Here is a 17,292-nt window from a genome sequence, read left to right on the forward strand (position 1 = left end):
GGGGGGTGGCAGCATGCAAGCTCCCCCCCGCCCCCCCATGTCCAGCTGGATATTCTGGTTAATAGAAAAGCCGGCTACTAAAATGCCAGTTAACACAGGTGTTTCTGTACTTAAAATGTGGTTGTTTTATAGTTGAAGAAAACAAATATCTTCCGTGCTGTCTTATTTCCCTGGTTAAACACACTATTGAATCTAGTAAATTAGGTTAACAGAATAAGGACAGATGGGAGTAAATTAATTCTAAGACTACTTTATTGAACTGCAGCCATTACAGTTGTGTCTGTTGCAGTGATACTAACATTTTCCCAGTTTAACTTTCTTTACAAATCAGTCTTACATCATCTAGTGACTGAACAGAGAACTGCCACATAGGTTTTATTTGTTATTTAATGCCAGCTGACTCTGCTTCATGTACAGACCCCAAATCACAGCTTTCCTTGTCATCCTGTGAAAGTTCACATGCTTAAAGATTATTAAGATATGCAAAAAAGTCCAGGGATAAGGAAGAAATAGTATAGGCACATATCCAGGACCCTAACTCCTGCAGTAATGTGAAAACTTCCATGTATTTAAAGAAAAAATTCATTTCTAGCCTTAATGGCTACAAAAGGGCACCAGGCCATGTTTTTAGTGTTAGGTGGTGCAATGCCATCTGACTGAGTCTGCAGACAGCCAGAAACAGTAGTTCTGAGATGTGAACTGCTTGATAAGTTCAAGTTTTTAATCCTGAGACCATCTGTTCTGAGAATCCTCCCATCCTACCTTGTGGCATCAGTAGATGGTGCCTCTTTGTTTCCTGGAGCGCAGGGCTCCATTAGACTAGTGTAGAAGCACACATAGGGTTGATTTCATCTCAGTTCAGTCCTCCAAGACAGTCCTCAAGCTGCCTCAGAACTGAGAGGGAAGAAGGGTTAGGCCCACCCTACCCAAACAGGAGAGGTAGTAGCTCATCTCTGCAACCCAAAGGAGTTGCTTGAGAGGGGTACTTGGGGTCAAGAGATGTATTCCTAGGTACCTGGATGTTCATTGTTCAACCCCAGCATTGATATGGGCTAAATATGCACCACAGACTTCTACTGGTTTAGCTATATCAATAAGAGCAATGATATAGTATACCAACATTCACATAACCAGTAAAATTCCCCTTCTGTGGACAGTGATAATATTACCTACTTGTGTAATTTTATTTTAATTGTTATATCTGAGAGGAAATAGTAGCTTATGGAATTATGTGAGAACCTTAGCTTTAACCTTCCCCTCCTCTGCCCCCTTCCAAAAAAAATTGATTCCTTATAGTTGTGTAGCCTCTTTCAAGCATGCTGAAATCAAACAGTCGAAAAGATAGACTTACAGTTCACTGCTTTGGAAATCTCACAGTTTTAAGCCTATTGGATGATTTGTTTTGTAGTGGTATTTATTTTTGGGGGGGGGGTTTCTTTCTGAGAGATTTGATTTGTGATTTTCTGATAGTTGAGATTGGCAGTCCTGAATAACTGAGAATGTTGCCAAAAATAATGATGACTGAATAACTGCTGATCAGGAAGATTTCGTATAAAAATTTCCAATAAATATTTCCTGTCATATTCTTTCCATTAAAAATATATCTGACAAAAAATTGACAATAAACTCTGAAGTTCAGTCTTTCAGTAAAAAAAAATCCTCAAAATCGCTAGAAGAGAAAGCAATAGTCATGACAAACTACTGTTAGAGATCAAAAACTCAGAGAAAACAAATTATCCATTTTCATTATTGCATATGTTAACAATGAAGATGCTATAGCTGGGCTGGTGTTGCTATATGTATGTATTAATGATTGGGGGAAAAAAGTGTGAGTAAATGAGCTGGGAAAATTTGCAGATGACGCAATTATTTGGGTTATACCAGAATGAGGAAAATTATAAAGAATTTGGGAAAGACCTGAATAAACTAAGCAAATGAGTAACATTATGGCAGAAGAAAATTAGTGTTAACAAATGCAAAGTACTGTACACTAGAGGGAATATTTTTTGGTACTTACATACCTGACTGAGTTTCAAATTTTATGTATCAGCTCAGAAACAAGATCTAGAAATCATTGTACAGAACTCAGTGAAAATTGTCAAGAAAGCAAACAAAATCTTTGGCTGCATAAGGAATAAAATAGAGAATAATAATAATATATAAAATATTATATTATAATGCAATAATATAAACCCATGCCATGTTCTCCACATTCTCATCTGGAACCAAGTGGCAAGTTGTGATGGCCCTGAGTCAAAGCAAACATAACACAAATAAAGCCGATTCAGAAATGAATTGTCAGTGAGAATTATTGAGATATGTTAAAACTCTTATATAAAATGAGGCTAAAATGATTAGGTTTGTTTGCATAAGAAGAGACACGTATTACAGATAAGGGTCTCAGTTCTCTGGTCCTCTCAATTTTAGGAACTGGTTTCCTCTGCTTTTTATTTTTTCAAGGTTGACTTTGTAAGGAAAGGAGCAGAAGATAAAGGGTGAAATCCTGGCCCCACTGAAGTCAATGGGAGTTTGCTATAGATTTCACCCTTTTGAAAAAATGAACGTTGAGATTTCCTTTATACCACTATATGAGAAGTCCTATTATGAAGGATAACCTGAACCTCAGTGAGTGCTTTTAGCTCATCAGGATCTTGCTGTAGATATGAAAGTAGGTAGGAGTTAAACCAGCAACTGCTATCAAAGGCTCAGACAATGGGAGCCAGCATTTTGCTCTCAGGGCTTGTAATTACTTTCATTAATGCACTCCAGTTATGCAGGATCCAATTTCTCTTAGCTAGTTTTTATTTTTCCATGATGATCTCAACCTGTCTGCTCTACATACATCAGAGATATCATATACAGATTTCTATATCACCACTGTAATATTTTGGTATCATTAAACTTGACTTCTATTTTTCTAGTGTTTGCTTTTGGTTTTGAGGGAGTTTTTATGTTCTCCAACATTTCCAGACTTTTTTATATTGGTATTTTGTAAGGTAAAGTGTTAAGGTCTGTGGCTCTAGTTAGCTTCATGTATTATCAAACCCACTTAAACTGTTTTAGGACAAGTTAGGCCAGTTCTCCCATTCCTTTGCTCTACTTTAGTGCTCTATCATATCCTAGGTAGTAAGGGTTGTAAGTTTATTCACTTCACATTCATATTGTTTCCATCTTTCCACCTCTGAGGCCTGCATTTGCTTGGATGCAAGAAATCTATAAAGTCTGACATCATTGAAAGAAATTACAGTAAGCCTTTCCTAGCATTGCACTTCAGAGGTGTTAGTGTTTTCCTTAATAGCTCTTGTTTTCAAAGGTTAGTGATTTGGTATGAAAATGCCCTCCAAACCTAAAGCATTAGGGTTCCAATGAGACTGGGCGTAATAACAACCTCAGACTCAGTAGTGTGTGTCGTGGGTGAATCTTTACTGCTCCTGTGGAGCTCAGTATCTCAGACAGGCAAAGTCCCCTTCTCAACCTTCCCCACCCCCTTGGCTCCCTCATATCCAGGGAACTTTGTAGTAAGAACTACTACACCATTTCATGGTTCTGTTTGGCTTACTTTTACTGTACCTAACCTCTTTGCAAGCTGATGAATAGGAGTGATGAGGTTTTCTTCCTCCCAGCCCTCTGTGTGGTACCATTATACCAAAGGAAGCAGAGAGGGAGCCATCCCTATGTTTGCCTAAGCCCAGGGCCTGCAAGGACTCCTGATGCATCTTTTCTCCACACCATCAAGGGAAGGCCAAGTATGGTCTGGCTCTAATTTAGAGTCAGATTTTTCTGAGGCAGCCTGTGACACGGATGGGGGATGAGGAAAACAAATAGACAAAGAATAACTGTAACCCCATGACCTTCCGAAGTTGTGGGCCCTGTTTCCTTTGCATCATGATCTATTAAGCTCTCAGCCCCTTTGATGTGGGAGGTCAGTGGCATACTGGGGACTCTGAGAAGCGGTCCTTTTTTTTTTCCTGCTGCGTTGTAGTGTAGTAGCCCATGATAAACAAAAACAGGTTTTTTAAGTCATTTTTTACTTTGACCAAGTGCAGACATAACACTTTTTCAAGTCTAGATGGTTAGAAACCAATCTATGCCTGTAAGAAAACAGAAGTTCAAGGGGTGAGGGTAGGGGTGGGGGAGGGGGGGAAGCAGTGCCAGTTGTGCACTCTGCATTTCTGACCAGAGGGGCACAGAGTGTCCCTGCTCTGTCCTGAGCCCCAGGACTCGGTACTGCACTGGTTCTGGGAAGGGCTCACAGGATTTCCCCCTTTCTCCCCCTCGGCAGCCAGTGCCAAATTCCTGGCTGAAGCCACTTCTCTGCAGATGCAGGGCTCTGTTTCCCAGAGAGCCAGGAGGGGCAGCCATGCCCCTGCAGCTGCAGAGAAGGAGCTTTAGCCATGAATTTGGCACTGGCTACCGAGGGGAACATCCTGCAAGCCCTTCCTGGAGCCACTGCAGTGCACTGTCCTGGGCCTTGGGACAGGAGAGAGACACTCTGCCCTGCTGGATGGGATGTACACCTTGCTGGGGTCGTTTGACCCCAGTACTTTTTCCTGCCACGGCAGGGGGTTGGACTCGATGATCTGCTCAGGTCCCTTCCGACCCTAGAAACTGTGAAACTATGAATATAGAGTGAACCACTGGCACCCCTTCCCCCTAGCAGCTCATGAGCTCCACTCCCCCTTGCCTCTGTCCTTCTTGAAGTGGATCCCCACACTCTCACCCCTGACAAAGCCCAGGGACACCCATGCAACTGAGCAGGGTGAGCATGTGCCTCCCTCACCTGGTTGCCAGCTGCCTAAGAGATGAGAAGGCAGCAGAAGGAGGCTTGTGCCTGACAGCCAAACAGGGATGGCACAGTTGTTCAGCTGCATTTGGCTGCCTTCAGTAATTTCTGGCACACTGGGAGGTATGTGGGAGTGCCTTCAGTCTTCTGGCCTCAGCCAGTGCAGGCTTCTGCCAGCCTCCCCAAACTGAGCAGTGAACATGAGTTCTGTTTGCGAACAGTCCAATCTACACAGCTTAGAGGAACCTGCATAGATTGGATCAGTTCTGCCTTGGGTTTTTTAGCCATTCTTGTTTCATTTTCACTTGAAATGTAGCTCTGTCCTCCAGGCTAAAACTGTGTAGGTGATCAATCCCGAACACACAATTTGCCTTAAGGCCTGAGATTATGTAACAACTAGAATTGTTAGCAGGCTATACATTTTGATTGAATTGCACTAAACTTGTATGGAAAGATTCTCAAGGTTCTGGTGTTCAGACTGCAACCATCAAAATAAGGACCGATCATGTTTTAATACCATGTAAAGTAGGGTAAAGTTCTTTTACACATCATTCAAAATGCTAACTTTAGTATCTGCAAGCGCCTAAAAGCTTGTTTGTATTTCCACTGATATTGGAATGCTTCCCAGGTACTGTACAGAGTCTGTCATCAATGTAATTATACTGAGATTTTCAAAGTATCCTGAAGGACCTGCATGCCCACTTCTCTTTGAATTTGAATGGGAGTTTGTGGCCTAACTGCCCTTAGATTCTTTGACAATCTTCCCCTTCATTATATTAATTGCCATTTCAACATGCTTTCAAAGACCATGATCTTTAAATTTACATTGACATTCAGTCTCTTATCCACTTCAATGCATGTGTGTTTTTCTTTCTTCCTGGGAGTATAAATTAATTATGAAGTTTCATTTTACCAGGTTTACCAGATATACCACTTTAATTTTTTTAAGTAGGCATTAGTCAATCATACTAGCTTTTCATTAACTAACAGTCACTAAAAATATTTACAGCTAACTTTTTTTTCTCCATCAATTCTCTTCCCAAAAACATTTTTATTGGCTTTCAACAAAAGAACTCAATCACAGCTGGGATCCCAATGACCTTGGTATGTTTTTAATTGCATTATTTGGTTTGGTACCTACTCCTACACAATTCCTTTTAAAGGTCCTAATTAGAATGATCTTCAAGCAGCAAAAATAAAAATGATTAACTAACAGCATACCTGCAGATCTAAGGGAAATATTTACTAGGTTCTTAATTTTAGATATGAATTTTCTGTGCCAAATCTAATAGTTCATCTCTAAGGAAATTATATGGTGCCTTTTTCCTTATGAAGCTAGCATTTTACAACAATTATCAACTGTGGCCTCAATTCCAGAATTGAGAATATTATAATCTTAAACCCCTTGGCACACATTGCAGTTATGGTGCAATTGAAATTTGATCATGTAAAAATAGTAACGTTTCTATATGCGCAACCAATTTATGGCACCATAAAATGGCAATCCAGCCATGAAGATATTGTACAAAACATGTGGAGCATCTTTGTGGCTGGTTTGTTAGTGTTATATATTGAACATGTAGCCCTGTGAGACCCAGGTTTGTCCCAGGGCTAAGGCCAACAATTAGCCCAAACAGCCCCACATCTTGTGTCAGATCTGGGATGTCCCTGGATCTCAAACCAGCCTGCAGGACAGCCTTGGATCTTGAACTGGACCCAGGGCTGCCTAGTGCTGGGGCAAGAATCAACTGATTTTCAGCCCTGGATCTGGGGAAAAGCTGCAGATCAGGCTGGGGGCAGCTATATAGTGGCATCATTGGGATCAAAGGAATTTTATGCCACACCCCAAACATCCCAGTTCCTGCCATGCATGTCACCATTTTTTTAAAGTCTAGAGGGGCTTCAAAGATATGCCATTGAACTAGACATAAACTGCAGAATATGTTTCCAATACTCATGTAGAAAGATTCTTCCTTTACCAGATCAGGTGATAGGAACTGTGAAGTTTTGATTTTTTTTTTAACAGATATTTTGGTACTTTAATCCCACAATGGACAGGTAGTCTATTTGATCCTTCAAGATTTGCAGATTCACTCTTATGTTGTCCATGCAGCAAAGGAAAAATGAAATACCTATTTGGAATTATATTTTAATATACAGTACGGGCATTTATTTCAGGTATCATACCTCATTCAGCAGCATTACACCTGTTAGGAATTATTGCAGTTTAGTAGATTTTTACTTAATAACCTACGGCATAACAGGATTATAGAAAAGAGAGAAATTCACATATATTTAACAGTTAAAGAACTGATTCATCTACCTTCACTGCAGTTATCTGGAGGTGATGCCTGTAATGTTCAGTATTGATTTACTCTCTGACAATTAACATTTTATGGTTGGATTGCTGGAAACTGAGCTGAAGGAACTCAAAAGTAGATACAGTATGACCCCAGTAATCCACAAATAACAGAGAAGGTATAATTCATTCAGGTAACTGAGGATTTAGAAACTGGGACTAATGAGAGACTGCAGAGTTCACTAATTTTCAGAAAGGAGATTTTTTCCGGCAATGTTGTCTTTGATTATATTTATATTTATAGAGATAATAATAGAGAATTGCTACTTTTTAAATAGATTTGACATGTTCTTATGCACAATATTTATTCCATTACACAGGTTAAGTGTATACATATATGACGTAATGATGTGTACTATGGTATGGTATTTTTTTTTATTGATGTGAGTTTAGGAATCCATTCTAAACTTATTACTGTGAATTTAAAAACCATGCGTGTATTTAACAGGATATATTTGCTCATGTTCATAAATATTATTTTTTTTCATAATTATAGGATTACCAGCCTGCCCTTCCTCCTCTCCCCCACCCCCTACAGACACTGCCTTCAAACCCTCTATATAGCAATAATCAGAGTCCTTGCCATGCTGAGTTTCCCAACATGACATGAAGTTGTACAGCTCCTTCAATATTAAATCTCTGGGCAAGATGCTTAAGTCTTGCTCTATCTGTATTATAAAACAATATTGGTTCATATGCAACCAGGAGTTTTTGTTCATTTATAGGGGGAAGGGGTATAAGTTTTTTATACTAATATGATAAAATACCTGAATACCATCTACAATCAGCAAATGTAATATAGGAAGAATCTGAAAGCAGAACCTCAAAAACTAGTTGCTTGCTGCTGTTCTGCATATATGTTTTAGGGTTCAAAGTATGTACAAAGCTGGAAATTTAGTTTTTGGGGGGCGGGGGGAAGAAGACATTGATTTTTTTCCCCCCCACAGGTATCATTTCTACAGTCTGTTCCATAGAACTTAGCTGAATAGCAAGATTTCTTTTCCTTCACTTCTCAAAACACCTAATGGGTAGGGCCTGATTTAAATCACAATTTCAAATTTTTCCCACAATGACCACTCTCTGTCAGATCTCTCAGTCCTTATCCTCAAGAGAAATTTACAAAGCACCTAGACATGCCCATGAACTCAACGTCATCACAGAAAAATGTGCCTCTACAGAAAAATGTGGGTTTCTGTCTTTGGATTTCTTGTATGCATTCATCTGTGACCGCAGGTTCTGGCTTGTCTCTCCCATGTACCTACCATCTGAGCAGTTTGTGCATTGGATGAAGTATATCATGTTCTTTGATGTGCAGGTGTATATCACGTTCTTTGATGTCCAGGGATGGTGATGGTTTTGTTTTCTGGTATAGATATTGTGGGGGTTGTGGAGATGTATTGACACATTTTTGCATCTCTTTTCTAGGCATGGTTTGGAGTCACTGGTGGTGATTTGGGCTGTGGGAAGTTTACTTCTGATGATGAGTCTTGCCAGATTTGTAGCCTGTTTAAAGGCTAGCATAGGTGGATCAGGAAAGAGCTCTTTTAGTTTCAGGTCTTTTTCAAGTATCGGTTGAAGTTGTTTAAGGATTTTCCTTACTGGGTTAGTGGAGGGATGGTAGGTCAATGCTAGTGGAGTACAAGACATGGGGGATTTCTTGTAATGAATTGCTGACATGGTGTCTATGTGGCTTTTTCAAAGGTGTGGTCTATTTCTCTGGAGGACTGTCCCTGTTGTTTGAGATTTCTAAGTTGGAGATCTCATGTGTTTCTCTCAGAGCAGATACGGTGGTATCTGAAGGCTTGGCTGTATATGACAGCTTTTTTAGTGTGTTTTGGATGGTTGCTATTTCTGTGTAGATATGTGTTCTGGTCTGTAGGTTGTCTATAGATGGAGATTTGTATTGTACCATTGTGGATGATGACCATTGTATCTAAGAACAAGATGTTAGTATTGGAGTACTCCAGAGATAGTTGCATGGAGGGGTGTTGGTTGTTGAATTGTTGGTGGAAGTCTCTCAGAGCATCAAAGTTAGCTGTCCGTATCATAAAAATGTTGTTTATATATAGAAGGTAGAGTGAGGGTTTGATGGTACAGTTCCCAAGAAAGGTTTCTTCCAGCGAGGCCATAAATAGATTAGCATATTGTGGAGCCATTTTAGTGCCCATAGCTGTGCCCTTAATTTGAAGGAAGTGTTGATTATTGAAAGTGAAGTTGTTGTGTGTGAGGATGAATTCTATACGTTTGGAGATCTCTTCTGGTATATATTCAGGGCATGTTTTTTCTCCTCTCTGTACTTATGGTATTTCATACCCAAACAAATGACCAAATAAAGTTACTATTTTTTTAAATATTTCTCTAGAGCAGGGCTGTCGAACATTGCCTGTGGGCCTGCTGCAGAATCCAGGGCCCATTAGCCCTGTTGGGCATGGCTGTCAGTGGCAAGCTTGGCTTGCCAACACCCTTTGACTCATTCCCCCTGACCCCTTGCTGCTGCCACCACCAATGAACCCTTCACCACCACTGCTGCTACCACTGTGGTGGCCACTGCAATAGCCCTTATGACCTGGGTGGGATCCAACCTGCAAGGAGCCCTGCAGTCCAGATCCAAGTCAAGGCTGCAGGGGAATTTGACACCCCTGGCCTTGAGACATAAAGCAAGCTATTCTAAGTGGAGGCAAGTCCTGACTTATCAAAGTCTGTGTTTAATTCCATGACAGTTGTATACATTGTTAACTTGAGCTAATGCATATTGGTAAATTCCCACAAACTGCAGGATGGATAATAAGAACTAGGGTTGCATAAAACCCCTATTGGCTGATGCACTCTGTGTGTAAATCACTAATGCTGTTATTTGTTGGGACAGGATAATGAAGAGAACTTTTATAATTGAACTTATTTTACAATGTTTATGTAATAAAGCAAGTAAACTTATATTTCCTTTTTTCTGAACATAATATTTACTTGCTTATATATCTTAAACCCACATAATCCCTTATTAATGTAATGCACCAAATCTTCTTTATGCTGTTATTAAATGATGATCCTGACCCCCACATTCCTGCAAATAAGTGGTACAGGATCAAGCCCTGAGTGTGATTTCACATTTCACCTTAATGAATGTGATTTTCTAAGAATGGTTTCATACCTTTCATTAAGAAAAATATATTCTCCTTGTAGTACACTATTAATAAAATCATATTTCTCACATGTACACGTTGTAGTATTGCTTCTGAAGAAGAAGATATACCCAGCTAAACTGTCTAGAGCCTAGAAAGATGCCTTGGAGATCTCATTATGACAGATTCTCAGGGTTTTTGTTTCCCTCACCACCTTGTGTTGAAAGATCATGATTGGTTGGAGGAGTGGATACTGGGAGTAATAGATATTTTATAAGCTCGGACTTGTTGGATGGTGGAAAGAATATTTGGGGGAAATATTGGGTAATCTGGGAAAACTAGAATACCAGTATTTGAATAAATGTTCAAGTTCTAAGATTGTAAGAAGAACGTGTGGGGAAATTTCCCTACAAGAAAATACCAAGTTCTCCTATCTTTCCTGGGTACAATCAGATATCATGCCCAGATGCACAGATTTTATAGAATTCATAGATTTTAAGGTGCAAAAGGACAGTCAGATCATCTATTCTGACCTTTGGTTTGTCACTGACCATTGACTTTCACTCAGATATCCCTGTATTCAGCCCAGTGATTTTAGTTAGATAAAAGCATTTCTGTCCTCAGATGATTAAACTTTTGCATACTGGAGCTAGAAAGCAGGAAAGAATGAAGTGCCACCAGTGCCAAATGCTGTTGCAATGGCAGGGAATTGATCAAGTTTGATATGCCCAAATGCAAGCAGTCGATACGTCATATTGCAGAAGAAAGTCCCCAGATCCCTACCAATCTGACCTGAAGAAAAATTCCTTCCTCACCTGTAAGTCATAAGCATCAGATAGCATCTGGGATAAAGGATATGTACCACCTCAGAGCACTGGTCTACCACATTCAGTTTCCTGTCTGCTGCTGCAGCCAATTTCTGATGCTTCAAAGGAAGGTGATAAAAAAAAAAAAATACACCTCACCAATTATGTATTGGAGGAAGGAGGAATCCTTCTCAAGTTCTCCAGGCAATAGTGAAGGCAGTCATATCATTACATCCTAGGAACAAAGGGGATGTCTATAGGGAAACTCCCAAATTAACAGTTTCTACAGCCAGAAGAGATTCTCAGGCCACATAACCCTGTGCATACAGGTCCTTATTTCTCTCCGATCCTGGATTAAAGCACGCCTTTTACAAAGAGGTCTAATTTAATTTCAAAGCCTCTAAGAGAGACTATGAGTTGACCACATCCTCCTGTTTAATTATGTTCTCACAGCCAAGGAAATTGGGTGTTACTTTAATGTTGGATTTGTCAGACTTCAGTTTCTACTATTTGATCTTGTTATGCCATTGTCAGCTAAATTGAAAAGCTCCTAACCATCAAATCTCTTAGTTATGTGTAACGAACTCTATGGTCTCATGTGGTAAGTTATTTGCTGGTTTTTTTATAAACTAAATAAGATGAGGCCCTTAAGGTTTTGTTTATTAGTCTCCCTCTCCCATTTTTGTGGCTTTTTGAGCACTCCCCAGTATTTCCACATCAATCTTGAAGTGGTGACACCGCAACTAGACACAGTAGCAGTTGTACCAATACTGCATGTAGAAAAATGATTGCCTCTCTACTTCTAGTTGATATTCTCCTCTCAGCATTGGTACTTTTTGCCACAGCATTTCACCGAGCGCTCATGTTGAGGCAACTATCTGTTTGGAGCCCTAAATCCTTTCTTTAAGTTACAGTTTTCGAAAGCAGGATTTCTCATCCTTTGGGAACATAGTTGTTACCTTTGCATTTGATGTCTAGATTTATAACTTTGAATTTGTTCTGAAATGTTTTTGTTGGACTGTGAGCATTTAATTAGGTGAACCAGATCATTCTGTAACAGCAAGTGTTCTCCTCTTAATTTACTGAATCTCAGTTAGATTTGTTTCATAAATTACTTTCTACCAAGCTGGTACTGCATTGTTACATTTCCACTGAGAAAACTTGGATTACGATTCCTGTTAACAAAGTCAATTCTAGACCCAGACAGAAACTGCTCTATCAGACTATGTCCACAAATGCTGAGTGCAGTCTTAAAGATGTTGCACAGCCTTAATTTCCATGGAAGTATTTAGGAACAAAGGTCATTCAGCAGCAGGGAGGCAGTTGCACTTCACAGGTTTCAAACTTTAATCTGACATTTCTGTGATTCTGACCATGGGAGAAAAGCCTGAACATTGGGAATTTCCTGTTTTATCTGAATGAATAGGAACAAAAAAAGACTACAGAAAATTCAGCAAGGAACAGGGTGAGTGGGTGTAAAGTATCATTATTTTTGAGAGACGATATTTTGAAATATTTTTCTGATGTGTTTCTGCAATCCTAGCCCTGTTGAATTTGCCTGCTGTTTTTACATACACTTGAAGTCATTACCATTGGAAAATCAACACTGACCTTTGACTATGCAGATGTCTCTAGGAGACATCAGCATTTGCTATTTCTTAGACTGGGATATAACTGAAATCTCATATACCCCCTGTGCAGAAGCTCATATGCCCCCTGTGTGTTGACATTTTAAGAGCAAACGCCGTATCTCATTGTTGAAATATTGGAATTAATAAAAGTATTGTCTATTGTTTTCTCTTTGTACTCTGTTTAATGCTTATAGTTCTAGAAAATATCAATGTATAGGGAGGGGACTTACCTTCTACGATCACCCTCAAACCACACTAATACTCACTCCATTGGCATAGGGAGAGCCAGGGGGACCAACCATTTGTCTTGAGTCAATTATACAAATGTTATGGTACTTTTTCTTGTCAAGAAAAGCCAATTCAGTCTGCACTGCCACTGTAAGAAAGTGTAGCAAGCTTCCACCTTTCCATCTGATTAGTGTTTCTAAGCAATGTGGAGCAGGTGGCAGGACCACAGCTTTTCCTCCTACCTTTTTCTCACTCCCTTTGGAGTAGGTAACATCACAACTCAAGAGGAGCACAGGGAAGTACAGAGTAGGCAATTGTGGCTGGAGTAATAGTAATAGTTATAGTAATAGTAGTATGACAACCAGGTGAACGAAATATTCAGAATAACTCATCACCAGCACTGGAGTTGATGTTTAGTGTTTGTTGCCCTGTTTGTAAATATTCCATTTAAAGGGAATTTCCCCAGTTCTTAGTTTTGTGATCTATGTGGAGTGAGTAGAAGGTAAGTGGAGTGAATGATGTTTCAAATTTCTAAAAGTTTCTGTCTTTCAACTTGTCAACACGTGCATACATTTTGTATAATTACTTGAGCTTCCTAGAAATACAATACAGCCCAAAACAGGAAACTCCACACTGATCTTTTGAAACAAAAGATGGCATTTCATGTAAATTGTACTACTTTTTTTCTACCTGAATCATCAACAAGATTTCCTACATAACCATAAGCAAATATACCAAAAGGTTAGTACCTGGAATTAACATATTTATCTCTGCTTTTACTTTCCACATGTTCCTATTCATTGCTCATGAGTCGTTCATTCATAATCTTTGTGTTACTTTGCTAGATCAAGAATTATTTAGCTGTTTCTCAATTATATGCATCAGAAAAATGAAAATAAAGATTAGAAAAAAGAATTGCTGGATTCAGGTTTCTATGATGTGTCTGGTTCTGTAAGCCTATATCTTCTTTAAAGAAATATATATGTATTTTTCTTCTTTGAAGAAATATATGAGTAATGCTTTGCCTCTCAGAATATGAAATTTTTTTACAAACTGTAGCTAAATAAGTATGCAGTGGAGGATTCATATATAGAATTCAATGTAAGTTATATCCATGTTATACAGTTGTTTGAGGTTTCTTCCTCTTTTATTTTTTTTCTGCCTAAATGAATTGTGTAAATTGTCCAATATAGACCTCTGGAATGAAACTCATAAACACTTAATGTCAGTTCAGAAATCCAGCTTTCACTATAAGCATATATGAATACGATTAAATCCTCCAAGGACATAGTTTTCCAACTACTCCATTAGTATTTTCAGTTTAATTTCCATTTTGATAGAAATGTAGGGCTAGAAGGGACACCAGAAAACCACTTAGTCCCATCCCACGTCTTCTCCTTTCTAGACTGAACAAACCTAATTCCTTCAATCTTGTCTTGCAAGTCAAGGTTTCTGAACCTCTTATTGTTCTTGTTGCTTTACTCTGGATTCTCTCCAGTTTGTCTACTTCTGTTTTTTATATTCTTCTAATTGTGTATGGGATATAACATCATCAGTCTTGGCTATTTTACAGTGTGTGTGGTTAACATCATTATGATGCTTCTCAATGGGCTTTTTCTTTTCTTTGTTTTTCAGGTTGGCTTCATGAACTGGGGAAGCGTTTAGAGTCTCCTTACTATGGCAATAATACATTAGGAGGCCCATCAATCAGAAGTGCCTATATAGCTGCCCTGTATTTCACTCTCAGCAGCCTCACCAGTGTTGGGTTTGGAAATGTTTCAGCCAATACTGATGTAGAAAAGATATTTTCCATTTGCACAATGCTGATTGGGGGTAAGTATAGATGTTATACAATAAGTTGATAGAGGGTTTGAGAACACAGTCTAAAGATCATTTTAAACAACAATTAAAAACTAAAGTAAAACACTAATCATAAAACGCAAGAGTTTGGACAAAAAATGAGATTTTTAAGACTGTATGGTTATGTTCTTTGTTAGCAAAATAGTGAACTGAAGAAATCCCATGTCAGCTCTTATAGTAAATCAGCTAACAGTTGTCTTAAGATCTCAGTTTTCCATGGCAAGCGGGAAAGTAGTTTTGTGGGTTTTTTGTTGTTTTTTTACCCAACTATTGTTTCAGAGTACCAACATCAGAAGGTGGTTTTGCCTGTTGTTCATTGTTTTTCTTCTTATTTTTCCTGGTAATATTTTATTATTGATTTAAGAAAAATGCTCATTATTACTATTTGGGGGACAAAGAAATTAATACATCATACAAAGATGATTCAGCTTCACCTTCAGGGTGTGATACACCTAGTCTAGTGTAAGTGGTGCCATTGGAGAGATTGTTTTGCAGCTTTTCATACATTTACTTTCCTTTCCATTCTCCCCACTAAAAATGCTGACATTAAATCATAGTATATATTTCATATAACTCCAAGACAGCACTCTGCAGGTGAGAAGGGGAGACAAGTAAGTCATAATTAAAACTCTGTGCTCCTCATTGTTTCTCTGGCTATCTAATCATCCTGGATTTAGTGGGAAGTATTTTCACCATCTAACTTTGCTCCAAGCCTAGTCTGCATTACTCTGGTTGTCAGTTCTGCACTGTAAACTTATAAAATTGACAACTTGACACCCGGAGACTGGGGTACATGTTGAATTCCCTGTAAACTGTGAGCTCACAGCATCCTGAGGTTATCAAAATAAAAAGAGAGAGAGAAAGAGAGAGGTCTGGTGAATTGTCAGGTTTTCTTCCTGGCCTGAAAACACATAGCTGTAACCCTAGTAAGTCAAGGAATTACACCTTATTAATTCAAGCACCATCAGTAATGTTACTTTACATACAATCATTAATTGTAATTAATTACTTAAAATGCATGTAATTATAATGTTAACATGTAATTATAATGGAAATATTAAGTATTTAACTTTTAAATGGTTCTCCTGCTCTGTAGAACATTGTGGCAATGGAGTGTTGGAGTTTGATTCTTCTGGAGCTGTAGAGCTTCCAAAAACCTGGTAGCTTGGTAGAAATAAAGAGACTCTACATTGTACTTTATTACATATACATTTGATCAATAACACTTCTTTCCATTTCAGATATCAATATGGTATGGCCTAAGCAGCAGGGACTGAAATAATTAGAATGTATTAGTTAGTCACAAAAAGTGTCCTCAGACCTAATTCTCACTGCAGCTTATCACCTACTGAAATCAGAGTGAATCATTTGTATAATGCACAGTGCAGCAGAGAAAAGAGGCAAGCCACCAACCAGGTTATTAAGCCTTATAACATAATACCAAGTTAAGCAGCTAATTGATTCAAGCAGCAAAACTCTGTTTTAATTTTGAGGTATATTTTTTCCACAGTTGTATAATAGATCCCCTGTGAATTGGGGTTGATCAGGCTGGTGAATTTCGAGATTTCAGTTTGGACACAGTAGAAGTGTATTGGAAATTAAAAAACAAGGTTCTTTGGGTAAATCTGATATCTTTTATAGACCAACTAAAATAGTTGGAAAAATCCTTTGTTGCAAGTTTTGGGGTACAAACACCCTTCCTCAGGCAGGGGAAGCTAGGCCACACTTTAGTGTGAACATCCCACCCCCTCTCCCCCTGCTGGCTAGGATTGGGCCTACTGCCCAGGGCCGGCCCCCCCGCCTCGCCACAATCTCCCTAGCACCCTGGATCTATGCTCACTGGCCCCCCTTCTCCTCACATACTTGTAGCTGTCCACATTGTCTGTCCCAGAGGGGAGCAGGCAGGGAAGGATCATCCTACCTGCTAGGGCCATCACCACTGCTGCTCTCTGGCTTCCCTTGACAGACAGCCAGGCAGCTACAAGTAGGTAGAGGTGGGGTGGGTGGCAGTGAGCTGGGATCTGGGCAGCAGGGAAATCCAGAATTAGGGGGAACAGGGACCTTTCAGTTCTCTAGGCCTCAGCTGGCCTGAAGTGCAACTGCTCCAGACTTGAGCTAGCACTAATACTGATCGCCATTTATGTGGCTCACAGTGTAAGATATAACAAGGCCCTTAGGAGATACTGAATAGTCCTATAGCTTCAGGACTTGTCAGCGTCAGAGGTGTAATGCTGTTCTTTAAAGTAGAAAGCAGAGCCCTGAATATCTATTAGAATCAAGGTCACTGTTTGAAATCCCAGATCCTTAAAAGCTTTAAAATCTCACTCATCTCAAGGACATTGATGAGGAAAATTCTTCTAGAAAACAGTAGGCTCAAGTGAGACGGCTGCATAGAGTAGGGTCCACATGGGTGGGCCTGAAGTATTGCACATAGGCCGGCTTTGGTGATTGAGTGAGCTGGGTTTGGAGGGGCCCGAGAAGGCAGAACCATATGTGAGAGAGAGGG

At 39.3% G+C, this 17,292-nt stretch overlaps 1 protein-coding gene across 1 annotated transcript in view; it reads left to right on the forward strand.

Annotated features, from left to right (window-relative positions):
* The window catches only part of KCNH8 (potassium voltage-gated channel subfamily H member 8), a gene marked incomplete at its 5' end in the record, with an annotated part of 214,368 nt that overhangs the window by 119,114 nt on the left and 77,962 nt on the right, over window positions 1-17,292 (forward strand). Inside the window, one exon of the mRNA XM_019508703.1 lies at window positions 14,562-14,759. Within this exon, the coding sequence (XP_019364248.1) occupies window positions 14,562-14,759 (198 nt within the window). The remainder of the gene's footprint in view (window positions 1-14,561; window positions 14,760-17,292) is intronic.

The sequence above is a fragment of the Gavialis gangeticus genome, unplaced genomic scaffold, assembly GCF_001723915.1.
Source record: "Gavialis gangeticus isolate Ggan-Ray unplaced genomic scaffold, GavGan_comp1, whole genome shotgun sequence".
Taxonomy (NCBI): domain Eukaryota; kingdom Metazoa; phylum Chordata; order Crocodylia; family Gavialidae; genus Gavialis; species Gavialis gangeticus.